Source organism: Pipra filicauda, unplaced genomic scaffold (genome assembly GCF_003945595.2).
Source record: "Pipra filicauda isolate LSUMZ 115617 unplaced genomic scaffold, ASM394559v2 scaffold261_size1826302_pilon, whole genome shotgun sequence".
NCBI classification, from domain to species: Eukaryota; Metazoa; Chordata; class Aves; order Passeriformes; family Pipridae; genus Pipra; species Pipra filicauda.
Genome location: NW_024104378.1, coordinates 1095578 through 1122207, shown reverse-complemented (window position 1 = coordinate 1122207; position 26630 = coordinate 1095578). Strand labels below are relative to the sequence as shown.

Sequence of the window (26630 nt, the reverse complement as noted above, 5' to 3'; positions counted from 1 at the left end):
CTGTTTGGTCTCTTCTTACACTTTTTTCACTTTGCAATGCGGCACATCACGTAACAGCTTAATCATAGAGCAGAGATGCTTCTAGCACCTAGTGGGCTGCTCCCTTCTCAGCCAGCATTTCAGCTTCACTTGACTTGTGATCACTAGTCATTGACTCCCTTCCACAGAGATGGACCCTCTTTTGTTCCTTCTGTCCTGCCTTCCTTTTTTTAATCCTTCTCTGTGCCAAAAAAGTTACTTTGGAAGGTATCTGGAAGCTCTGTGATTTCAACATTCTTAAAGGTGTCAGGCTAGGACTCTCCCCAAAAATAGCAATAGCTAAGTTAGCTAGCTATCGTGTTTTAAATGTTTGTTATATTTTTTAAGAGGTTTTTCCTTTCTTCTGAAATGTGCCAGAAACATGGTGTTTCTGTTCTATATAGTGGTTGGCCTCACTTTTATTTTCCTGTTTTTAGAGGAAAGTGGTTTAGGAGAACAGAGAAGAGGCAGAGCAAATATTAAGCACAAATCAAGGACAATTTCTTTGTTCTTCCCTCAAAAAAATGTCTCATTTGTTTCAGGCTTCATCCTAAGTTATCAAACAAATTCCAATTCCAGCTGGGCAACAGATATATCTCAAAGTGTGACAGCCTGCTCAGCTTTGTGGGACTTTATCTTTTACTTAGATACTAAGAGGCTAGTGGTTGCTCTATGCCTGCAAACCAGCTGCATACAGATGGCAATGCACTGAATTCACCCATGAGAGTTTGAACTGCAAAGCATAATGTAAATCCATTTGGGATTTTAACCACTTTTTTTTTTTTTAATCCTTCTAATTTTCACTCATTCTGGGAAATTTTTGCCCTTCATGAGCCTCAGAAGTCAAATCAGGCAAGCAGGGTACCACTTATTTTTCAACTCCAAGTGACGAAGGGTGGAGAAAGGATTTGTCATCGCACTAAGTTCTGGGAAGGGCTTTGGTCCCAAAGTTTTCACTGTAGTCAGTGGAGAGAGATGGCAACTCCCAGCTCAAATTGCAGGTATGTGAAAGCGCTCTTTGGAAAAGCTCTTTTCTCTCTCCGTGACTTTGGAAAGAACCCAGGTAATGAAGACATAAAGATAGATAACAGCTGTAGAAAAGAAAAGGCCTCTTTTTTTTCAAATTTTCCTCTTTTTATCAGTCCTTGTTGTATGGAGGAAAAAGCTCACATATACACGCACGCACACACACGCACGCACACACATGCACGCACACACACACACACACACACACACACACACACTCTCACTGTCCTTACTGCACAGACGACAGGAATCGTGTCCCACAAAATGCAAAAGACATCTGTAAGACCTGGAGTCAGGTCAGGACTTAAACGTGCTACAAGTGCATATATATTTTTACGTTTTACACAGCAAATAAATAAATTCTTGCACAGCATCAGGTACATACCTCAGCTTTGCATTCATGTTACCACAGTGTTCTTAGAATAAACTTGTGTCCTTGCACACCAGCTATATGCATGCCAGGAAAACTGTGACTCAGTTTAGTTTGGTGCAACCTACAATGAATGTATGTTTTGGGAACTATTAGAGGAGGAAGAGAGGCTAATGCTGGGATTATGTGTCATCTGACTTGGCAGGTCTGGGGCATTAACTGACATCGTATATCAGGTTAGGTTAATAATCTACGACTTGGTTCTGCTTGAGCAGATCTGTGTGCCCCGACTAGAGATCAGTGACAAACCCAGAGTCTCAGGGGGAAAGGATTAGTTGCTCTGTCATCAGCAGGATGGCACAGACCTGATGCCTGGATCTGCTGTGAATCACAAGCTACATTTGGAAAGTAGCAATACAAATCTGTCTCTCCAGGGATGCCCACAGCAACAAAAGCAGGCTTGGATGACAAAATGACAGATACTGGCAATTTGGATGGGATATTACCAGAATGGGAGAAAAAGGATATAAAAATACCTGCCTGTTTTAACAAGATGCCCCAAGAGACCGGGAAGACTTTCCCTCATTCCAAACAAGTTGGGAATTACCTAGTAGGCAAAATGATCAACAAGGGTTCCTTTGCCAAGGTGATGGAGGGACTGCACATCCCCACAGGGGAGAAGGTAAGCTTATGATGAGAGCGTAACACACACTTAGGAATAGCAAGTAACCTCGCGCTAATTTATGGCAGAAAATTTCAGACTATTTAATCTGCAAACCACAGACTACTCAGTGAATTATCCTGTGAACCTTATCCTCATAAATTAACCACATAAGCTGGGTTTATTGCTCATGTATAATCAGTCACATGTGTGAATATGTATTGAGTGCAACTATTTTCACAATTATAAAATAGAGGCAACAAAGATACCTTCCTGCTGAAAGAGAGAAGGATGATGGCATAAAATCTCAAATCTGCTTTCCCTAACAGTCCTTATTGAGTAATTAATGTTGTGTATCTGACCTTTAAAACTATGGACAACACTTAGTGAAAAGCTAGGCACTCCAATAGCAGGCATTTATATGGCAGGACACAGATAAACTGTTATCTCTAGCTCAGTCAGGCTAAAATAATGTACCACTAGACACAAGTGTGGAAAGGTGTGTTACTATAAAGTGACTTTTTGAATTTTGCTTTTCTTGTGGCTTCAATAGCTTCACTGTCCAACTAGCTCCCCAAACTGCAAAGAGTCTAATCCCAGCCCATAACACCCAGCATCTTGAGTGACTTTTAGATTAAATTGCAGGGGAGCATGTTAGAAAATAGATGTGCTACTTTACAGATGCAGTTGAGCATGTAGGGATCTTTTGCATTTCAGAATATTTCGTATGTGCATATTTATTAATGTAATGAGAGGGATGGTTAAGACAGAGTTCAGCCTTTCTGTTTTGGTCTTCAAGAGAAGTAAAAACTGTATTCTTCCATCACTAATGTCTCCCTCTGTGATACTGATTATCAACGCTATGTTAAAAACAACCTCTCCCATGTCAGCTTACTCCCTACCCTTTTGAAAACTAATCTTGGTTGCAAAGCTTGTTGCTAATTTGCAAATATCCTGCCATTTAGGTAGCCATAAAAGTCATTGACAAGAGGAAAGCCAAGCAGGATTCCTATGTTTTAAAAAACATGAAGCGTGAGCCGCGGGTACACCAGATGATTAAGCACCCCAATGTTGTTCAGCTATATGAGACCTTGGAGACTGACAACTCCTATTACATGGTGATGGAACTGTGCCTTGGTGGCGACCTCCTGGACAGAATTTGTGACAAAAAGAGGCTGGCAGAATGGGAAGTAAGGAGATACATCTGGCAAATTCTATCTGCAGTAGAGCACCTGCATTGCCAGGGAATTGTTCACAGGTAAGATGTTTCTCCCCTTTCAAACAGTAAGGGAAAAAAGTGTGCAAGAGCACAGGGTGCTCTTCTTCACAAGAACATTTCTTTATTTTTCCCTTATAAAAACAGGGATTGCTAAGAAGAATAGGTTCTCTCAGCTCATTTTAATAAAGCATTTTATTCTCAGTAGTGGTTATTACTGTTATAAGCTGTTATGCACTCCTGGGGGAGAAAAGTAACGAAGTCCAGGGATAAGAGCTGATGAGCACAACAAGTCAATACTTTGCCACAATTATCTCAGAATTAGCTGGTGACAAATGTGTATCTAATTCAAATATTTCAGTGTGGCTAAGCATATAAATATTGGTTTCCTTTGGTTAGCCACAACATGTTGAAATAACCATGCGTCACCCAGGACTGAAAATTGAGGAATCACAGCTCACGCGTCCTTGTGAAAAGGACACGTCCTGCAGGTCTCGGTCTGAGATAGGTCACTGATCTTCAATATTGGCTTTTGCATTACAAGGACAGATCATGACTTCAGCCACTGATAGAGGAATCTCAGCAACCCTTACAAGGAGAGCTGATATTCCCCCCTACTAGAGATCGTGGTACATATGCCAAGAGCAGTAGAATAATACTTCCATTGTAGGTGGGAGAATAGGCTAGAAGCAGTTTTCCCACCATTTTTTTGTTTTACTTAATGATTCACAGCCAATCAGATCCTTAACTTTAAATGGTGAATGGACTCACCAAGAAAGTCACCAGGACCTAACAAGTAATCCGGTTGACTGCATCATTACAGCAACCATGAAACGAATGAGCTGTGAATGTGATGGCTCAACATTGTGACTTGAAATGCTTGTAACCCAGCATTTCATTATATTGGATTTGTTAATTAATAAGGAATAGACAAGAAAGAAATGGACAGTATGGGACCTGGAGAATTTAAACAAACAAAAAAACACCCCACCAGAAAATAAACCCAAGAAGCTTCACCCCGTTAGTCCAGACTGACACTCTTGCCTTGCTGGTTGCCTGATTAATCTATTTTACAGCATTTCCTCGGTGCTCATGATCATAACATTTATGTCCTTCCCGTGACAACACTCCTCATTAATTTCTCAAGCTCTCTGACTTTCTTTTTGTTTGGAAACAACTCTTCACAGTGAGCTGGAGAGTAGCCTGACTTCTTGCCCTACTTCTCTTTTTTCTTGTTGATCATGTTTTGCTGGGAAAGCTTTGCAAGAGAGAAAAATCTTGCTTTGCATCCTGAGATTAACCATGTACAAAATGGCGTGAGCTTCTCTGATGACTTGACTTACTATCAAACTGCCCTAACCAAAGGAAAATTCATCCCTGGCTCTCAAGCATTTTGTCATAGGGTTTATGGAGTTGCATGGTCTGGCAGGAGCCAAGCCACCTTGCTTGGTCGTAGGTGTAGGTTCAGTCAGCAGTACCTCAACTCATGACCTGCTGCTGGCTTTGAGATTCAGAGCTGTGGCCTTGACCTCATATGAGAAGCAGATTGGGAAAATCTGGAAGAGTTTCCCTGCTCAGCTCCAGCTGCAGAGATTTATAACAACTCTCTGCAGAGGTCAAACCAACGAGGATAATTGTGGGTGTATCCTCTTCTGAAAAAAAGACATCAGTGTTCCCAGAAAGATGAGTACAGAAATAGGAAAGTTACCTCACAAATTCAATCTGACTTTCTCATCTAAGCATAGAGCAAAGCTCAACTCTTTACATACCTTTAACACAAGTAGAGGAGGGTTCCCAAGCTGTCTGTTGGGAACAGCTGCTGATCCACAGGGAGCATCCTGGTAAAATCACACCAGGTATGATTTTATGAGATGGATAATTGTGTGATAATATTTGGGTCTATGCATGGGGGTCCCTTTATTTTACTAGAGTGGAGGTGTCTGGTCACATTCCCAAGCTCATCACTTAGGAATTTGCTTATTTAATGTACTTTTGCTCAAAAACGTCTTATGGGCATTCCTGATTTTGAACCCTGTGGATACACTTCAGAAAATCAATATTTTCTACTGTCTTAATAATATACTTGATGAAAAACTCTCCAAATTTGTGACTATTTTTAGTCCAAATTGATATCTCTCAACATAAATTCTACACTGTATTCAGACAGCTATTTTGTTTCTTGAGATTTACTTTTCCAATTTAGCATTAAAATCAGCACTGATCCAACAAATCCTTACAGCTTAAATTGAGTCTACATTTCACAGAACAGATAGTAACTTTTCTTGTCCATGCAAGATCACAGTTGATTTTATGTCACAGTTGCAAAAATGGTGCAGAAGACAGAGCATTGGCGTGCTTGCCAGTTGTCCCAGCACACAGCATTTTAGTGTGCCAGATATTAGAAGGCTCAGGCACTAGATCTGGTTCAACAGGTCCGTAAGCTAACACTCATCAACTGAGTTCTGCTCACTATCCCTATGCCTGCTCTGGACATGGCCAAGTGGTGAGGTAATGCTTCTGAGCTTAAAAACCTCAAATAAAGATGTGTAAGCTAAATCACATTGCTTTGCAACTGGGTTGGGCTAGTGCATGCATACAGTCAGCTACCAACTCCTAAATCTGGTGCTTGCTAGGTGACATTTACTTGCTTGTATGTACAGTTCCTAATTTTTCCTGGCTCTTTTCCACTCTCCTGTATAAATATGTCATATATCCCTTTGAATCCCTATTGGACCAAAGACCAGGAGAAACATCACAAGCTGCCCTCTAGGCTCTCTCTCTGAAGTCCGCATGGGAATGAGAAAGTGAAAAATCATGGTGTTGCTTAAATTTACAACATTTCTCGGAAAGTTTCCTTTGGAAAAAAAAAAAAGAACAAGATGTATCTTTGGTGAAAAATAACTTCTGACACTATGTAAACTTTCACAGTGGCCATTATCAGGTTTTTCAGGCAAGAAAGCACACATTTTTATTAACTGTGTGAGCACTCAGCTCAGCCTATACCACGGCAATTGTAACAATCCAATGTAACATTATTTAATTGTAGTGTAGTAAAAGTCATCAGAGTGCACTGTGGAGTGCTAAATCTGATAGAAATGTCAGATTTGCAGTGGCCTGAAACACAGCTAGTTTTAAACTGCAGCGTGCACAGGCTTATAACACCTGTAGACTATGAACAAAGTTATCTTAAATCTACCTCCCAGCTTTTGGGTACTGGTTTATTTGCCACTCCAGTAAACATGCTATTCAAATTGAAATGTATTAAAAAGGTATCATTAAAACCATTCCCATCCCATGCTCAGCCTGGGGCAGCAGACAGTTTTGAATGCAATGCTGTCCCATCCAGAGCCACAGAGATAAAAGGAAGCTCCCATAAAATCACCCATCATGATCACCAGGTACACCTCCAGGCTTCATACCCTGCAGCAGTGCAGTGCTGTTCATGCAGCACCAGTCCACCCAGCCCTTCCTCCTTGTTCCCATTCCGCCTTCTGGTTTGTCCTCCTGTGCTTTCTGAGGTCTTTGGTCTCACAAAAGCACTTCTCAACTTCAGAGCAGGTGTGAGGGAAATCCATGACAGTTCCCCTAGAAATGAAGGAAGCCTCTAGTGGCATGCAGGAGGCTTTGATGGGAGTCAGGAAAGCATTGCAGGCTCTTGCACTGGCTCCAAATTACACTGGCTGAGGATTCATCCATGATGCAAAAGATTTCAGCTGCCATTTCAGACACTCCCCAGAGTGGAGCAATATTCTGGCTTTGGGTTTTAATTTATAAATATATAAATATTCCCACAACGAGCAACTAAGTACCTGAGCCAGCTAACAGAGTTTTTCTTACATCTCTGAATTATGTCCTCCTGGGAGTGGATGGCTGATACCGGTTGACCCTGTTAACATAAACATCACTGCAGAGATGTCTCCACTTTCAGGATATCTGTCTCTGAACCAACTTTGGTACACCTCCTCTCTTCTGCAAGCAAGGCAAACCTCACTTTCCAGTTCCCTTCTCATCCCTCTTATTTCCCAGGCACAATTTACTCACAAAGAAATCAGAAATGTTCGGCATTGCTCAGTACTTCAAACAAAGCCCAAAAACCTCCAGTCCAATAAGTGCAAATTTTTTACTCAAAAGAAGAAATAAATGCATTTAAAAAATGTATAAATTAGCAGAACAGATAATTCCTAAAATTAACAGTCTTTTTGTGTATACTTATAAAATATTCCCTGAAATACAGAAAGTTTCCATTTTCCCAACTGAAAACTTCAGGAAGGAATAAGGATCTTGTTACAATTGTAGGCTGAGCTGTGCAGAGCTATTGTTATTATTTTAATTAAACTTTGCTAAAAACTATCTGCAAATGGTTAGCTGGGACATCAGGCATCTTAAAGTTTGCTTTCTGTCTTCTCAGGGACCTAAAAATTGAAAATTTTCTTCTTGATGAGAACAACAACATCAAAATCATTGGTAGGTGCACACTATCAGCAAAGCTTGTATTCTGCTTTTGTGTGTGTGCGTGTGTGTCTTTCAGTGACAATTTGGTTACTATTCAAACAGCATGTTTTATAAGTGAGCTTATGATTATTCAGTAAACATATTTGAGCTTCTAGAATAGATAAAAGTTATGAAGTATAGTTTAACAGCTTGTTTATCTGAGCTTTAACCAAAATATATTTTTAAGAGAACAAGGAAAACAATTTTGCCTATTATTTTCCCTTGTGTATTTCTGGACAAGCAAGAAACAATTACAGCTTTTATGTGTAGAAAGCTGTTCCTAGCAGAAGTGATTTGTAGACAAAGAAATAAATCTTCTAGTTGAAATGCAGGTATGAACATATTAGTTTATGTTGAGTCATTATTTCAGCTAGAGACCTCATCATTTGGTATGTGTTAAAAAAAATACTGTTTTGGTCACCAACAGAAATCTTGCTAAGATTGTGAAGCAAACATTGATAAAAATGAGAGAATTTGCACCAAGCAGTTAACACAGTTCAGAGAAACAACTAATTCTATTCTGTGAAAAACCCCACAGAAAAATCTCCACAAGGGATGCTAACACTTAGAGAAGTCACATGTTTAACCCAGTGTTTCCCAAACTTTTAAAAGCTTAGCACCTCTGAGAAAAAAGGGCACCAACTCTTCACCCCTGTTTTATAGCCAGCCAGTCCCTTACAATCACACCTTTCTCTTCCCTCCCCCTTGCACACATGCACATATACAGAGAAAAAGGCTTAAGTTAGCACATTTTGTCCCACATCTACCATGAGCTAAAGCACACCCAGCTGAGCTGAATGCTGTGGCTCATTAAGCCGTGCTAATGTGACTGTGTAGCTTTGTACTAGCATGCAGTCAACAGAGGCAAACCAAAACAGTTAAACCAAAATCAACCAAACCAGATCCATGGCTGTGTAACTGCACTGTAATTCCTCTGCTAATTCACAGCACATTTGTTCAAACCCAAATTGGCATCTACAGCTGAGACATCAATAGATGTTACAACTAGCTGCTGGTTTTGTCTTTCTCCTGTCTTCAGATAATTGGTAAAGTGAAAGTAATTTGAGAAGAGACTAAAACTTCTTTGCCTTTGCTTTTGCAACCGTCAGATTTTGGACTGAGCAATACTGCAAAGTTCAGTGGTCTCTCCCAGGAGCTGTTACATACCCAGTGTGGAAGCCCAGCTTATGCTGCTCCAGAACTCCTTGCTCATAGGAAATACGGTCCAAAAGTGGATGTCTGGTCCATGTAAGTAGATCTAAAAATGTACTTATCAAAACACTCTCAGCACTGAATTGTTTAGGCAAGACTGATGTAAATGGGTTCATGGCTCTCGGCTTTGGGGCATCAACGGCAAAAGCAAAGATACATAAATAAACATGAGCATCTTGAAATGTACATCCATTTGCAAAACACTGGAGAAAAAAATGAAAGATCAATACACATGTTATTCGGGAGGAATCCTGTGTCAAGCGAAGTCAGAAGAAGGTCAGATGTCTGCATATAGGAACCTGTACTGAAAAGCCAGAGAAAGAACTTGTATGTACCAACCCCTTCAGGTGAACCCTGCCACCCTCCTGTCCTTCTGGCACATAGTTTCATCTGGTAGCGGAGTAACTTCTGACAAAATCAGAAACCTTGAAAGTCCTGGGCTGACAAGTGGGCATTTTCTGTCTAAGGCGTCTTTTGCCAAAAGAAGAAATCTATACAGAAAATTTGAGTTTCAGGGACACACAAACCAAGGATGTGTCTATAGCAGAGCTATGAGACCTTCATCCATATCTTAGCTAGGCCTTTTGTACCAAATTATGATAAAAAGGTAGAATTATTTCCTTCATAGGTGGCATAAACCTGAATGGAATCCATTTACTTTTTTTATTAAACTTACAGAATATGTCTCCTATAATAAGCAAGAATACAGAAGGTGCCATAAGAAGAGTAAGCTTTCACATAAACGATCTCAGACATTTCAAATGTATTTGCAGTTTGCAGTTCTAGCAGCCAAGTTATGGGGGATTTTACATTTTTTTTCTAGGTGGAGCTGGCAAAATGATAGTATATTAAGTCGATTTTTGTATCCTTTGATCTTCACGGATCAACTCTCTGTGTCCATGTCATCATTTGTCCAAAAGCAGTTCATATTTATCTATATGTGTGTGTATATATATATATGTATATGTGCCAGGGTATCAACTTCAGCTGTTTTAACAGTAACTGTATGCCCAGGTCTGAGTGTTCCACCTAGGACACATTTTTAAGCCCATTTCTAGCAAGTATGATTCAGGGCATAGAAGATGAGCATGTGTAATGTAAAAACTAAACCAAATCTTTGCCTAGAGCATTAAGATTAAAAAAATCAGTGGCTGATTAAATGCACCTTCATCCAGATTCCTCCCACCTATTTGCAATTATAACCATAACTCCTTGCAGTATCCTGACTAATAAGTGATAGAGTAAAAATCCAGCCATTGAAGCTAATGGTTAAAGCCCATGGATTTCGAACAGCTCAAAAGGCTTTTAAGAGTAATATGACTTTTTGCCTTAGAAGTGCCACCTCCCATCCTACCCGAGAAAAATATTGTTTTAAAGGATCTTAATGTTCTGCTACTGGAACATTGCTTCTTTAGTTGCCCAGAGAAGCTGTGAATGTCCAATCCTTGGAAGTGTTCAAGGCCAGGCTGGATGGGGCCTTGGGCAACCTGGTCTAGTGAAAGGTGACCCTGACTATGGCAGAAATGTTGGAACTCAATGATCTTTACGGTCCCTTCCAACACAAACCATTCTGCGATTCTGTTCAACACACAGTGCTGCATTTGATTTAAACCACTTCATTCAGGACATGTGCCAAAAGGAAAGGAAAGCCTGGATGTACAGAGCTGCTCTGAACTGGAATGTTGCACTTGCCTGTCCAGCTGTGAGGATACAGAATCTCCTTGAGGAGTTCTCAGAAGCTTTCGCCAAACCGGGTGTTCACAGAGGACGAAATGTTTTAGTTTGCTCTGCAGGGCTGCTGGTACCTACATATAGGCATCTGTTTCAGGTGCCTGAAACAGAAGCTTAGTTTTCCTATATGTTCAAAAGAGAAAAAGGATTTATATACATATAGATACATAACGTACATTATTCCTCTCAAGACCTGCTTCTGGCAGACATACTATATATTAGGGTTTTGATCTAACCATGATTCTTATACCTCAGCTTCTTCTAAATTTACTGGGTATGAATGGTACACAGAGTTAAGGATGAAGGGATACGTGCTACCAAATAAATTCTGTATAATACTGGTTTTCAAGAGTACTACTCTGAATTTATGTAGGCATAACACAGATTAATCAGGTCTAGAGGATGCTGTCAGCACTTGAATAGGATAATACTGAATTCACATTTCAGATTTCTGAGTAAGGGCAAAGCAGTAATCTTAGAACCATCTACTAAGCTCAATCTGTTAATAAACAGTATATAACAGTTTGAGGGCTTTATAAAACTTATGTATGGCCCTTGGTGTTTAACACAGACAGATTCTGCACCTCAGGCATAAAATATATTTACCATTTAAATCAGAATTGTTCACATTATCATAGTGGGAAAGGGAATTCTGATGGACTAATATATTAATTAGAAAGATAAGTTACTTCTATTTTAACAAAATAAGTAGAGGATTACAGATTTGCTGGACTCTAGAATCAAAATAGTGCAGTACAGAAATACTGACTTTATGCAGCAGAACTGATGAGGAGTCATTAAAACAGGAACCAGAAAGCCGTGGTCAGTCAAAAGCACACTCACAAAACCAAACAGATTCAACTGCAATACATCTCAGGCTCTGGAGAGGCAACAGTAAGCAGCCTGTTTGCCTAAACAGTACCTGTTTGCCTAATCATGACATTCATGCAGAAGATATTAACGGTTCTTTGGAGAACTGGAAAGTGATTAGCTTTCATACACCAGCTATATTGAGGAAACAGCTGTTGTATTCAAACAAATCCACATTCAGACAGCTCCATAGGACAGAGGAGAAGCAGTTTGTTTTAACTAATAAACTTTTAAGTTTAACCATCAGATTCCATCTACAATTAAATACCAAGTGTCCTGTTACTATTTCTGTTAACTAGCTACAATTGTGTGCAATATTTTAAAACAGATTCTAGGACAGCAGCTCCATCCATTCCCCAAATTCCCATACCTTTGAGCTTTCCCCATCCAATAGGCTAATGAAAAGAACTATTGCCATTTTAAGGCAACAGTCATGTATATAATTCGCAATTTAAAGTGCATGGTAATGTTTGTAGTGTTACAAAGAAAAACATTTTTAACTTTGTAATGACATTATACAGCCATTTGTATTGCATGGTACTCCCTCTCGTCAGAGAGTATTCAGGGAGCCTTCTCTCTCTCCAACTTCAGCTATATTTAATCCATATGCTACTATGTATTATAGAACAAAAATACTTGTTACTTCAGTCAACTCAATGTCACATCCTTGTAGCATTGTTTATTATCTCTGGGGTTTTTTATTCAAAGGATTCATCCAAAAGTTTTAAAAAGCTTTACTTTCAAGGACTAGATTTATCAGAAGGTTTGGTAAAGCGAGAAGAGATTGATCTTCCCTAAATTTATCCATTTAAAAACTAGGCATTGGGTTATACCAGGTAGTTAGTGTTCTATTAGTCAGTGCACGGAGGCACTTAACTGTAGCCTAAAACAACTGTATAATAATGTTATGATGAATGTCTCTTGGAGAGGCCTGTCTCTTTCCACTGATAACTATTGATACCTAGGGTTTAGATGGTTAAAGTGAGACAAGATAAATCCTAGTCAAGATTAATAAAAAGCGTTTATCCATAGGTCAGTGGTCTAAATGTAATCCAATGTAACATTTAGAAAAAGATGACACCATCTTCTCTCATTTTTCAATGGTGCCATCATCTTATCATGGTTTTTCAACTGTTTGAAAACATTAATAGAAGATTGTAGTTGAGCACACCACAGACTTGTCTTACAGATAACTTTGTTGCCATCTCCACTAATGTACCAACCAGGTCAATTAAATTAGAATTGCCTGAATTCCTAAAATGACTATCTCTACTGAGTTGTGTAGAGAAATGGTAAAGGATGGTTGAAAGGAGCTCTGAGCAATCTGGTCTAGTGAAAGGTGTCCCTGCCCACAGCAGAGGGGTTGGAACTAGATGATCTCTAAGCTCCCTTCCAAACCAGGCCGTTGTATGGTTCATTCTACGATGAAGAACAGTGCTGTTGTGGTGATGTGGTTCAGCTGGAGAAAGGAAATACCATGAAGAGTGTTCAAGGAAACCTCCCTCATCAGAAACTCAGGGCAGCTAAGCAAGTTTTCCAAATGTTGGTACTTCCCCAAACTGAATGGCAAACCTTCACAAAGTTTGCTGATTGCTGCTAGCAGACTGTTAATCTTTCGCAAGAGTTAAAGTTTTAAGTCTTTAGCCAACAGCAAGCTGTTACCACACGAATGCCTTCTAGGCATAAGTCACACCTAATTTAGCAATCTGAGCAAAGCAAGAAGAACTGAATTACTATTTGGAACAAGATCTATTGCATCAGTCCCAGTTCTGTGTTGTCACTCAGCCTTCAAACCAAAGTGCTTTATTCTGATGGGCTTGGTACATTACACTGTCACTCCAATTAGCTTATTTTTAAAATAAACAGCAGGTTTCCACTTTCAGCACTGCAGGCTTTCCAGTCACTCACTGTACACTCTATTTCATACGCAGTTCCCACAACATTCTTTTCAAGATAAAATGGCATTTACACAAAGAAAAAAGGCGTTAGATGTATATTCAGTACAAATTGCTGCTTAGAGGTAATTTGTAACCTCATTCTTGATGCTGAAGGCAGATCTCTGAAAACTGACTCATAAGTGTGTGGAATTTTTAAATAAATATTTTTTAGCATTATGTGGAGCTCTGATGCTTGTTTTTGTCTTTGACAGAGGCGTAAGCATGTTTGCTATGCTAACCGGCACATTACCCTTCACTGTGGAACCTTTTAATATCAAGCAACTACATCAAAAGATATTAACTGGAGAAATCAGCCCTATTCCGTCAGATATCTCCCCTGGTAAAGTACTTCAATTTTTATAAAGAATACCAATGTAAAGATGTTCTAACCCATGCAATAAAGTGAATTTAACAATAATGCAATCTTCTGGAAAATAACAGGTACTTTTTCCAGTTGCTTTGTTTGCATTTAGAAATAACTTTTTTGAGCCTAAGGCAATATCACTTTATCTCAGGCTAGTAGGAAAATAACATTGTTGTATCTTCAAAAGACCATTATTCTTGGGTTTTATTTACAGGGGGAATAAAATGTACATTGCTTTTACATAAGTGGAGCCATTGTGCAGTAAATGAGAACGCTGTCATGTTTAGTATGTCCCATGCTATGTGTCATAGTCAGGCATTCTTTCCTGTTTTTCTCAGAAAAAAGTTATCAAAACCTTAAATATTTTTTTCCTGAAGACCTTATCTTTTGGCTACTGACAGAGCCCATGACATTGAGATTATTAAAGAAATGGGAGGATTATTTTTGTGAAGAGTCTGTTCATATTTTTCATGAGAAAGAACTGAAATACAACATTTTCCAGTGAATTTTACTGACAATCTTTAATGAGGTACAGTTAATGGAGTCTTTTGGGACAACTGGGAAAGACAGTTCTCAAAAGTTCTAGCCTGAATTACAATCCATGCCTCTAAACCCTTGAAGTCATATTGGTGTGTATGCACTCTCGGTCAGCAATCCAAAATTTATTTCCTCAAAACTCAAAATTCTACTGCTTTACAATGATTCTATACACCTCTGGCTTTAATTCTTATTTTCTGTCCACCTGGAGCAGCATCTCCTCTGTCGACCATCACAAGCTTAGGCACCTTCTCACAGCTGTTATCGTACAGCTTCACTGACCAAGTCAAAAAGCAGAGCAGAACGAGATATGTTTAGCACAGCTATCTACCAGCAAGAGTTCGGATCTCCCCATCATTTTGAACAGCATTGCTATGAAGTTAGGCAAGAATGAGCCTAGGAACCAAGATTAGCTTCAGTGGTTGCCTGCAGCCAAGCACTGGGGAGCAGCGGACAGTTCCAGACTAAGCTAGTTGGATCTAGTCTGGAGTACAATATTAAGATAATGTGATGATTCAATTTCTTTCTCTCCCCTAGTAAGTGGTATGAGGATATCTACCATAGCTGTCAAGAATGTTTGTACATTAGTCTCTCATTTTCTTTCTCTGGAGATCGGTTGCCAGATAGCAGCTTGATTCTTGTACAATCCCTCCATAGCTGCAATTATTATATTTCTAATTTTTCTTATTTATGTTATTGTTATAGCTTCTACTAATAAATGCATTATCTCTGCTTTTCTACAAAGCCCACACAGTTGGTGGAAGATTGTGGATAACTCCATTGTTCTCTTGCCCATTGGGAATTTAGTGAGAGGGCAGTAGTGAACTAGCTTTGCCTACTTTAGATCTAAGTTCTTCCGATGGAGATTACAATTGAAAGGAGCAGTATGTTCCCAGTTTAATGCTCACTTGCCACTTTGTTCAGTTCAAAACATCCCCAAGGAATATAGAAGAATTCAGTAAAGTTTTCCCAAGAAGAAAAAAAGGAGAGGGACTTTATGCAGTGTTGGAGCTGAATGATTGACATATAAGAATGTTTGAGCTTTCTCTGTCCCAACTCCAGGAAGCCAAAGCACAACACATCACCTGAGCGCAGGGGTCCATCTCCTTCCCTCGTTACAGAGAGTTTTATCAATACAGTTGGCTTCTTTGTGTGAGGAAAAGAACTCCTGGGTTAAAAAACTTCAGCTAGCTCTGAAATACCCCTTCCCAAAGCCTTCATCAACTGCTGAGTGAGCACAATACTGAGATTACTACTGATGCCATAGGCTGCATTCACTGGGGTAAATCAAGCAAATTAGGAAATGAGGTCCAGTACTGTATCTACAGCAGCATCCATAGGTCCCTAGCATGCATCCTGGCAAGGTTTGGCTCCTGCTGCCCACCCTGTTCAGGTGACCTTGAGGGGACAGAGTCACTATATGGGACCACGGCAGACTCAGAGTAAAGCCCTAGAGACCGAATTTTATCTGAAGCTCTATGATGTGGAGAAGCAGGGCAAGTGCCACACTTCTGAAACAGAAAAAATATGTGCTGGTCTAATAATCAACTATTACTAGTAAACAGACCATTACATTGTAATATTGCACAGGAGCTGTACACTTCATGCAGTCCTTACTTGAGCCTGACCCTGCTAAGAGGCCTGAAGTCAAAGAAGCAATAAAAGACAAATGGTTGAATGAAGGTTTCACCAGGAAAATACTAAACACTGCTCCCTATGAGAACAGGTAACCATTTTAATATCTATCTTCTAGCTTGGGATTTCAGGACTGGGGATTTGGGAGGGAAGTGTGTTTAAGATTTGTTTGTTTGCTTGTTTGTTTTAGGATATTTTTGTTATCTACTATGGGCTGTTGCAAAGTGACAGAATTTTGTTTCAGAAAATGTCACATCAACTTTTCTAACCATGGATAAATTTTGTGTAAGAAGAAACATCCTTGTAGAATTGCTTATATCCGTTGCATCAGTAATTTTTTCCTCAACATACCTCACAGCTGCCACTAATTTCCAGACAGTGTGCTTCCAATCCTTTTCTACAAAACTAGGTCTCACATGCCCACCTGAGGGAACAACATTTTTATATTACACTGAAGTTCCTGTTATTCTAATAATTTTTATTCTCATCCATCTTTGTAACTGGCTTTAAATAGCCTCCAATTTTTCTTAGTAAGGCACTTTTTGGTTTTATGGTTTTGAGATTAGGAGTCTCAGAATCCAAGACTGACATATTTCTACAGTGCCTTTACTAGACTTTTGCCTGTGAGTAAAGCAATTATCATTGTAACAAAACATGTTTTATTTCGCAATCTGATTTATATAAAAATTAAAATCCCACTGTACTTTCTTAATTCTTTTTTTGTCCTTCAAGATTTTCCTGTCTTTGGCACTCTTCCTGTCTTCTTATGTCCATGCACACACACTATGTCTCTGTTAATCCATTTCAGGCTACTGTACTGAGAACTGAAATATACACACTTGATTAAAATGAGAAAAGTTTTCGGGCTTAATCCTGGTGGGTGTTCTTTCAGAGTAATCAATTAAATCAACAATAGAACATTTAATGATGCAGTAACAGAGCCTCAGCCCAGAAATGAAGTTAGTATAGCCAGACAAGAGGATCATTGCAAAACTGTGTGTCATAGTTTGCCTGTACAATCAACTTAGCTTACTCCAGCTGCATCACAAGAAGTGTATTGTCCACTTACTGTAAATTCTGACATCGTACCTGGTTGCATCATTTGTATTTAAATACTTTTTCCTAATTTTTCAGATTTTACCCCAGTGACCTGAACTCTGTTGTTTTAAACTACATGACGGAATTTATGGAATTCAGTCCTTCAGAAGTTATCAACATTTTAATAAATAACAGACCCTCTTCTGCCATGGCTTCTTATTGCTTATTGCTGAAGAAACTGTTCAGGTACCAGAAAGACCTCAAAAATGCTCAGGTAAGATATAATGGTCATGAGAGGCATAAAGTGTTCCCTTGATTTTTATGAGGAACAATACAGTAGCCACATAGCACATGTAAAAAAGGTACTTGTCCATGGAATGGGGGAAAAGTAATCAAAAATAGTTGTGAAATTGCAGATTTGAGTGCAGTCTCACGAAAACTACATTCTGGCATTCTCAGAAGTGATTAATCTATGAGATTTTTTTTTATTACCAGAGATAAATATACACTTTTTTATGACTAATGAATTTTAAAAATGACCTGCTAGTTGTAAGGGGATTGATAATTATTTTGCCTTACATATAAGATTACTTTTCCGTTGGCAAAAGGATCATTAGCATCTTAGTGACCTCGCCATCCCTTCCCTTTCTAACTGGTCTGTGAGGACCTAATCCAAAGCCTGGGGAGTAGGAAACTGTTAAAGCTGTAAAATCTTTTCCCAGCATCTTTTTTTTTTTGTATTTTTAGCACTGTATCTTATGCTCACACCCCAGCTCCAACTCACTTAGGGACACGGAGTGAGATCAGAGGTGACAAAAATTTTAAAAATAAATTCAAAAAATTATGGTAATCACTCATAAGGACACAATTAGTCAAAAAGGCTGTAAGCTTTTCTTTTACAACCATCTCCACTAAGGGGTTCACAGCCCAGCCATAAAAATTTTGCTTCAGGCAGAAACTGGGCAGACAGGAAGCCAAATTCCAGCTTCTAACACAGAAGTGCAATGGGAAAAGTTTCAGCTACAAAACAACACACATCAGCGATTAGCCTCCCATTCAAAACCTTTACCCTGGAGAAGCTGTATTTTGAGAAGGTCCAGTTGACTCCTCTAGAAATTATTCAGATGAGCTTGAGCAGATCCAGATCTCCATCCCAGCACACAGCCCCGACGTCGCAACAGTCTGTGCAGTGTCTGCAGGCAGAACCATTACTCAAAAATATGAGTTGGGGTGTGTGTGTGTGTGTGTATGATCAGGGAGAGGAGGCTTTTCTTCACATATGTGAGTTTTTTCATATTACAGTTTTAAGTAGGATCTGCTAAATCATAAGTGACTCAAAAAGACCCATATTGTGAAGGCTATTGACCAGCTTTCTTATACCTCTTGATATCAAGCTGATTTACAGCCAGCAGAGATCTAGCCTTCCGGGCAAGTGGTAGTGTTTCATGTCCTGTATGACCTTTCAGCATCCTAACCAGCTGGAAAAGGGAAGTGATCTTGCAGATAAAGTTGCAAGCTGATTAAGAGTCTGTGTTACTTCTTGCCACTCCTGGCATCCAAAATGCCCTCTTAAGGCAGAGAGTCAAGCTGAATTCAAGCAAAGGCACCAAAAATAGCTCTAATTGTAAGTTATTAATACTACTGATTATTATTTTGAAGTCCTAGTAAATATACTTGCCAGGTAGGGTGCAAAAGAGGGGAAGTTTAACAAAGGAATGATGGACATTTTCTTCCTCTGTGTTGATATTTTCCAGTCAAAGTTTTAAATCCAAACCAATACTGACCCAAAATAACCTGACTAGCTCCCAGCTCAAAACAGTGGTGACTTTCACAGAATCATGGGATCACAGACTGGCTGAGTTTGGCAGGGATTTCTGGAGGTCATCTGACCCAACCCTCCTGCTCAAGCAGGGCCACCTAGAGACGGTTGCCCAGGACCTTGTCTAGACAGCTTTTGTCTCCCAGGATGAACACTCCACAGCATTCCTGGGAAACCTGTGACAGTGCTTGGTCACCCTCACAGTGAAAAAGTATTTCTTGATATTCACAGGGAACCTCTTGTGTTTCAGTTTTTGCCTATTTCCTCTGGTCCTGTCACTTGCAACCACTGAAAAGAGCCTGGCTCCTTCCTCTTTGCACCCTCCCTTCAGAAATTTGTATATATTGATGAGATATCTCTGAGTCTCCAGGCTGAAGAGCTCCAGCTTTCTCAGCCTTACCTCATAGGAGAGACATTCCAGTTGCTTAATCTTTTCTGTGGCCCTTTACTGGAGTCTCTCCAATACGTCCATGTCTCTCTTGTCCTGAGGAATCCAGATCTAGGACGCAGTACTCCAAGTGTGGCCTCACCAATGCTGAGCAGAGGGGCAGCATCACTTCCCTTGACATGCTGGCAACACTCCTGATGCAACCCAGGGTACCACCAGCCTTCTCTGCAGCAGGGACACATTGCTGGCTCATGGTCAACTTAGTGTTCACCAGGACCTCCAAACTGATTTCCAGCTAAGTGACCCCACATATTCTGGTGCCTGGGGTTGTTCTCTTCCAGGACCAGGACTTGCAGTTCCCCTTGTTGAACTAAACCTAGCATATGAACTGGGAGTCTGTTCAATTGTATCATATCACAATTTCCCATTTCTACAGCTTCCCTATGTCCCTTTCCGCGTAGCTCCCAGCTGTGTAGTTCTTTCTTCTGCGCCACAAAAAAATGCTGATGTACAAATCTTCACATGCTCAATGTGAGGAGTTCTTAAATTTGCAGACAGAATCTCCCTTCAGTGGTTTCACGGGGAAATGACTCGCTTTTATGGCGGCATCTTTGCTGAGAACTTGAAATATAGGCACAACCTAGATGCCTAAATTTGCCGGAGTGGTTTCTACCACAAGTAATACCTTCCAATATCTGTTCCTAGGACATAGGAATTAGGAACTTAGAACAGGCCAATTCATACCATCTTTTCCAAGTCATTAAAAGTTTGTTTCCTCGTATTTGTCAGCACAAAGTTTGTAAATGCTACCTTTAAACTCATAAACACAAAGCCTGCTAGTAGTACAATTGAGATCATTCTGTTATCAAAGAGTGTTTGTGAACTCAGTTGTTGCCCCAGATAACCACTCTACATCATTTGTTTCTTATTTTTTCTCTCTACTCCCTCTTACATTCTTCTCTGTTATGAAAATCAGTATTTCTCCCTTACTAGTAGTTAGGCTGTGCAAATATTTGTAATTAATAAAGATCACATCTTGATCACTTCTTATTCAAGCCTTTTGCACAATTAACCTCCACAGGAGCTCTTTTAAATCATGACTATCATTGCTACCACGTTATGCCAGTTTCTCTAACATCCAATAATTTTCATATTCCCCAGCAAGGCTGGGGTTTGGGCAAAAACAGGGGAGAAAGAGGAAGACTCGCTAAGAAATCAAGTTGGGCATTCTTACTTAATCAATGCTCTTATGTTTCCAGCGTCCTCTGGCCTGTTCTTCAGCTAAAGCTATTTTACGCACATACTTGCACAATGGCAAAACTTAGCCTTAAGCGTATGCAAAGTATATAGGGAAAAGAGAAGAATGCATCTCTTGGATCCCAAGACAGATCCCCACACGGGTGGCATGACGTTTTTGGGCAGAGGCAGAGCCAAGAGCAGCCCCCAGCTCCCTTGGAGACTAGCCCACACTGCTCTGGCGCAGCTCTCGGAAGAGGCAACTGGCAGGGGATTATCTTGGGGGAAGGATTCTCTGCTTTGGTCTAAAAGAGGCCGAATTCAACCACCTCTTTGGCAGGCTGTAACGCACTTCCCCGACCACCCAGCCACAGAGTTGAAACTGAGGAAGAAGCATGAAGATTGTTAACTGAGTGTGAGGGGGAAATTTCCCACTTTTTATTCTTCTTATTGAGAGCCTGATGTTACTGGAGCTTAATTACAACAGCATGGGCATTTGATATTTGTATTACAAATTATGCCAAGGATATTTCAAAATGCATAGATAGATGTTCTCTCTATTCTGTATAAAGCCAACTATTTGCTATTTATTACTAGCAGTGTGTGATCTGTCTTTAAATCACATAATTTCCTTTCAGCTCTCCAGATCTTGCAAATCTATGCATCTGCTTTAACTTTAAGGATGTGGGTAGTTTCACTGAGTTCAACAAGACAATTTGTGTGTATAAAATTAAAGCACAAAAATTAGCATTTGCATCTAAATGAGTTCAAATTTAAATCTAAATTATGGAAATAGATAAGTAACAACTAACAGTCACAAGTAAAATGAAGTAACCTGAAAACAAATTGTCATTCATTTACATTATTTCTGTCTAGGACCACAAAGACTATTGTATATTCCTGTCTGTGTATGAAAAGATGTATTTACAGAGAGCTAATATTTACAAAGGAGCAAATTTATGGTAAAAGAATACTCCAGTATTTTTGAGCAAATTAGAAACCTCCTCTCCTCTCAGTGAATTGTAGAGAAAGTTGGCATCTGGCTCTTCTGAATATTCTGTCCAAAAAGAACCAAACATATCAGATATCAACACAAATGGAAAAGTAATTGCATTCATAACAATGCTTATGAATAACAAGCAATACAAAATTCCACCAACAAAATCAGCCCAAAACATTGTTTGGAATTCAAACGCATTTTCACAAACCACTGCATTAAACTCATTCCAGGCAGCTGAATATGCTATGATTTTTCACACAATACCAAGAAACATACAATTTCCTGGGGACAAATTTTCAGCACAACTTCCAATCTACAACTGAAAAAAAAGTTTGTGGAAATTACTTTTCAAGTACAAAATCCCTGTGCTTGATAAACCGGTGTGAGTCACTGTATTTGCAACATCTCCTTGTATACTTAACATTTGTACATTCAAATAATAGTTTTAGTGGATGCAAACAGATGTGTCTCATTTTTTTGTGTGGAATTAGAGAAGTCTGCTGAAAGCTTCACTCTGAAAAAAGCATAAGATCCTTTCCATGTTCAAATTTGAGCCATAAGTCACTGGATAAACTTAAAACACAGCCCGTCCTTTTATGCATCGTAATTTCTCCAAGCAATGTATTTACATTTTATGTGTTCTGTTGTAGAAGAGGGAGCCTTAATGATCACAATTTGCCATCCAGAACTTTATAGCTAGTCCTTGCAGAAAATAGCATTTCTGCCAAAAACTTCCTGCCCAGGTGCTTAACCAATTAGCTCTTAAGAGGTCTGGCAGTAAAACCAGTCATGGCAAGTTTTCTGATATACTGTATATAAGGTGACAGCTTGCAAAATGTAAGATGAAAATTTGGTTTCTTAACTAGCACTGTGTAAACTCCTGGGAGACTATTTGATTGCATAGCCTAAAATACTTATGACATCTCAAATTTGCAATTGATCTAGTGTGGTTTTAACAATATGTTGTCAACTTAAACATATTGTGTTTCTTTTTATAAATACTTCTACAATGATTTCCTTAATTGTGATTGGGTGCTGCAAATATGTAGGAAGGATGGGGTGACCCCAGAAGTTTGAGGTTTGGGGCCCTCCAAATTTTTCCAAGTATTTTTGCTAACTCACAAAATACATGTAAGCTATCAAAAGTGCCTTTTCTCCACAAATTACATCCATTCTTTATAACAGCATGTTAGATTAAAAACATATTTTTCACAAGGGGAGTACTTTTCAATGCAAAGAATAGAAGAAAACTATGGAAGATAAACATACTATAGTAAAACAAATTACTTCTCTAATTCTGGAAACAAAAAATTTGTATTATGGTGGTGAAAAGATTGAAATTCACTACTGATAGTTCTTGAAGTGGTAGCATAATGATAAAGTGAGTCTGTCAAAGATGATATGGAGAGCAGCATAAAAAAGCTTGATATTGAACTGGAATATCCATGTGGATAGTTGTCTTGGTTTCAGAAACTACATTAGAGCACGGTGCTAATAACACCAAGGTTGTGTGTCTGATCCCCGTATGGGCCACTCACTTAAGCGCTGGACTTGGTTGTCCTTGTGTGTCCCTTCCAGCTCAGAATATTCTGTGATTCTATATTTCAGAAATGTCATTTTCAGGAGTGCCAGGCCTGAGAGAATATGGTCTATGACAGAAGCAGTGCACGGCACAATCATCACAGAAATTAGTTCTGTAGGAAGGGATTTATATCACTGTGCAGCCCTGGCATTTTCACAAGATTTTGATACCTGAAACTTGGTTTGTATGAGGCTGCCACAGTGAGGACTCTGAAAACTTGGATCATGGGACAGGCAAGTGACTTAAATATGAGAACATATCCCCATGTGCATAGATGTTGCTTGTAGGAGTGAGGATAACACCACTGCAGCAAGGAGTGGGTCCTGCAGCCCATTTTCTTGCTGGGATGAACAGTCCTGTTACCACAGCCCCATGGAGGTCTTCCTGCTACCATTCCACTGCAAAACCTTCCCAGATCTGGTCTACTCTTGCACTGACTACTTGCCCTCACAGCAAACAGCAAGAGTCCCACGACAATCTTCCTCCTGGATCAGGAGTGGCTCACAGCATCCTGTAATGTTTTTGTTTTGCAGCACGAGCTCTGTGGTACCTTGGTCTCCTTTACACATCTGTTAGCAGACTCTGTGAGCCATAAGCCATAACCCATAAGGAAGTGCTATGGGCTCTCCAAAGATAGCATTCTGGTTTCCAGTGGATTTTCATGAAAACTTTCACCCTGTGGTCTGTGTGGTAAAAGGAAGGGTCTAACAGCCTATGTACAACTGAGTTTCAGAAAGAACCTCTGGCATGAGGTCTGCTCAGATGAAATGTCAATGTGTGTAACTAAGGCTTGTGTAAAAACAGGATTTCCCATTGTACATATTATACTGTGGGGTTTTTTAAAGTTTAAGGAGCTTTTTTGTCCCTTACTAATCAAACGGCGTCTGATCATTTTACAGAGGGAAAATGAAATAGAAAAACACAGTATTAATCTTGATAAACAGTTGAATAAGGAGTCAGAAATTAAGATTTTCCAGAAGGCTGAAATGGACTCTCTGGAAAACCTCAGGAATTACGGCAATAAGGCATTTCCTTCTTTACTAACCCTGGCAATGCCAGATGTTATTCAAGAAGATGAGATTGCGATTACATTGGAAAACCAAGAAAATTTGTCAAAAGGTATGTTCTGAAATAAGTCTCACCCTCTTAGTCCGAAATAGTAAAAGGGTATTTGTCTAAGGAAAAAAAGGGAACACAATTCCTGAAAATGCTAGAAATATCTTTGCATTTTCTTTTGAAATTACAAGTATTTTGAGCAATTGTTGCCCAGGCTTAAGTCTGGTGATAGATATAATTTTGACCAGGTGAAAAAATTAACAGGTGACACCTAATCCCATGCATACTCAGCAATTACTAATTATAAATAATTGACAATGTTCCATGTCATTGTGTAGGTTATTCTCTCTATGGGTCACCCATAAGGACTGCTAAGGTACTTCTAAGAATAGGTATTTATGAGGAAAAAAAGGCATTTATTTACATTACCAGAATGAACTTGAGCATCATGCAAGTGTCACAATTTCACTATATTCAATAATGGGTTAGCATCATTTTCCATAGTCTCAAAAATACAGAAGATGCAGAGTACTGAATAATTAAACTCCAGACCTGAATTATTTCTGCTCCAGTTATTGCACCCCCACGGTTTAACTATTCACATGGTTAAACTAATGTGATGAATATCCCCACAAGCATAAATGGATAGATTGCCCAGAAAAGTTGTGGATGCCCCATCCCTGGAAGTATTCAAGGCCAGGCTGGATGGGGCTCTGAGCAGTCTGGACTAGAGAAGGGTATCCCTTCAGGGGGGTTGGAATGAGATGATCTGTAAGGTCCCTTCCAACTCAAATTTTATATGATTCTTTGATTCTATAGTAGTCACTAAAATTAAGCCAGACAAATTTATGCTGAGATGCTAATCTAAAAGTGAGAATTGACTACCTGCAGATCACCATTTGCTTTAAATCACTGGTGCAAAATTTCATTCTATGTCAAGATCCATTTTTATTTAAGCCTTTACAAATACTGACTTTATTATAGGATGATACTGATTTGATATTATGTTATTTTCTTGAAAATATCATTCCAGTAGAAGCTGATCTGATTTGTCCTATATTCTACTCAGTTTCCAAGTTTGCAGGCAAAGTGTTGGTCCGTCTTGGGCCTCCTAAGTCATCAAGCAAAAGTATGCCATGTGAGCCCATTTATAAGCCACTTTTGGACTCTCAGAAGAATCAGAATAATTTTGAAGACTTGACAGAGGCTGAAATAGGATGTCTTCATGAGAAATCGCCATCTACACCAACAAATAAGCAATTTTCCTTTTCAAACGTCCAAGCAATGACAAGTACAAGCAAAATGCCTCCACGGTCCCTGATGGAAAACAGAATTATTACCAGAAGACCTTCACCTTGTCAGGACATGAGGTTTAAAGACCTTCTAAAGTCAGTAGATGAAAATATTTACATCCCAACAGAGAGGCAACTTAATAAAGATGTCACTGACCTCATGACTGACTCTCTGCCATTGCCACCTTTCCCCAGGCTGCGACAAGCTGCCCTGAGAGAAACCCTGCCTAGAAAGATTTCCTTGCTGGAGTCATCACAGGAACATACAAACGTCTGCCCTCTGGTTGTAGTCAATGGTTCAAAACCACCAGCCTTCCCTATGTCCCAGCAGCAAATGTTTACCATAAGAAGTATGAGGCAGCTTAAAGACAACCCAACTCATTTTTTCAACAAGAAAACTAAGAAAAACTTTATTCAGCTCAGACACACACCTACAACTACAGATCTAAATCTTCCAGTTTTATGTCCACGGTACCAAACCAGGCTGGGGAAGAAAGCTGAGATTCTAAGATTAAATTTTGCATAAATAAAGCACCCACAGAGCATCAGAAGAAAATAGGGTGAGGTGGCCAGTAAGAAACAAAGATGCACAAAAACAGAGAGCAAGAAAAGGAAGGTAGAAGAGATTAATCCAATCTTAAAATGAGACTCCTTAAAACACAAAAGGATGACATAATTAAAGCTGTATATCTCTGATATTGACCAAATACTGGGCTACAAATTTTATGGAGCACACTGAAGATACAGAAAAACAGATGCTACTGTAATAGAACAACATCACGTATATTTAGGCACAAAAGTGGACACTGAGGGCAGAAGATTAAATATTTGGTATCAACACATATATTGTCCCAAACTTGTGTCACTTGTACTTATCCATTTCATTAGGAAAATAAACCTGGGTAAGCAATTTTCATTAAGCTATGAACATAATGCAGAAGGTAAACAAGCAGCAACAATGATGGAATAAACAATTTTGGGCAAATTGCCATGGTATACCAAACAGTCATGGCACTGATTATTCATTTGTTTCTTTACTTGTGTAGTGGTTTGAACTTATTAGTTTTAGCTGTGTGTATTCCAGTTAATGGAGACCATGCAACCTAACTTCCCTGAAAGGAACAAATCAATACATTTTCTTTGCAAATTTA

At 39.3% G+C, this 26630-nt stretch overlaps 1 protein-coding gene across 1 annotated transcript; it reads left to right on the top strand.

Annotated features, from left to right (window-relative positions):
- Positions 1-1850: 1850 nt before the first annotated feature.
- Positions 1851-26005, top strand: LOC120323436 (hormonally up-regulated neu tumor-associated kinase homolog A-like). The gene is given in 10 exon segments (XM_039382240.1): positions 1851-2096; positions 3041-3333; positions 7700-7755; positions 8892-9030; positions 13745-13872; positions 16024-16159; positions 17203-17415; positions 17417-17468; positions 24031-24250; positions 25257-26005. Coding segments are annotated over 10 exon segments (2232 nt in total).
- The last annotated feature ends 625 nt before the right edge of the window (positions 26006-26630 follow it).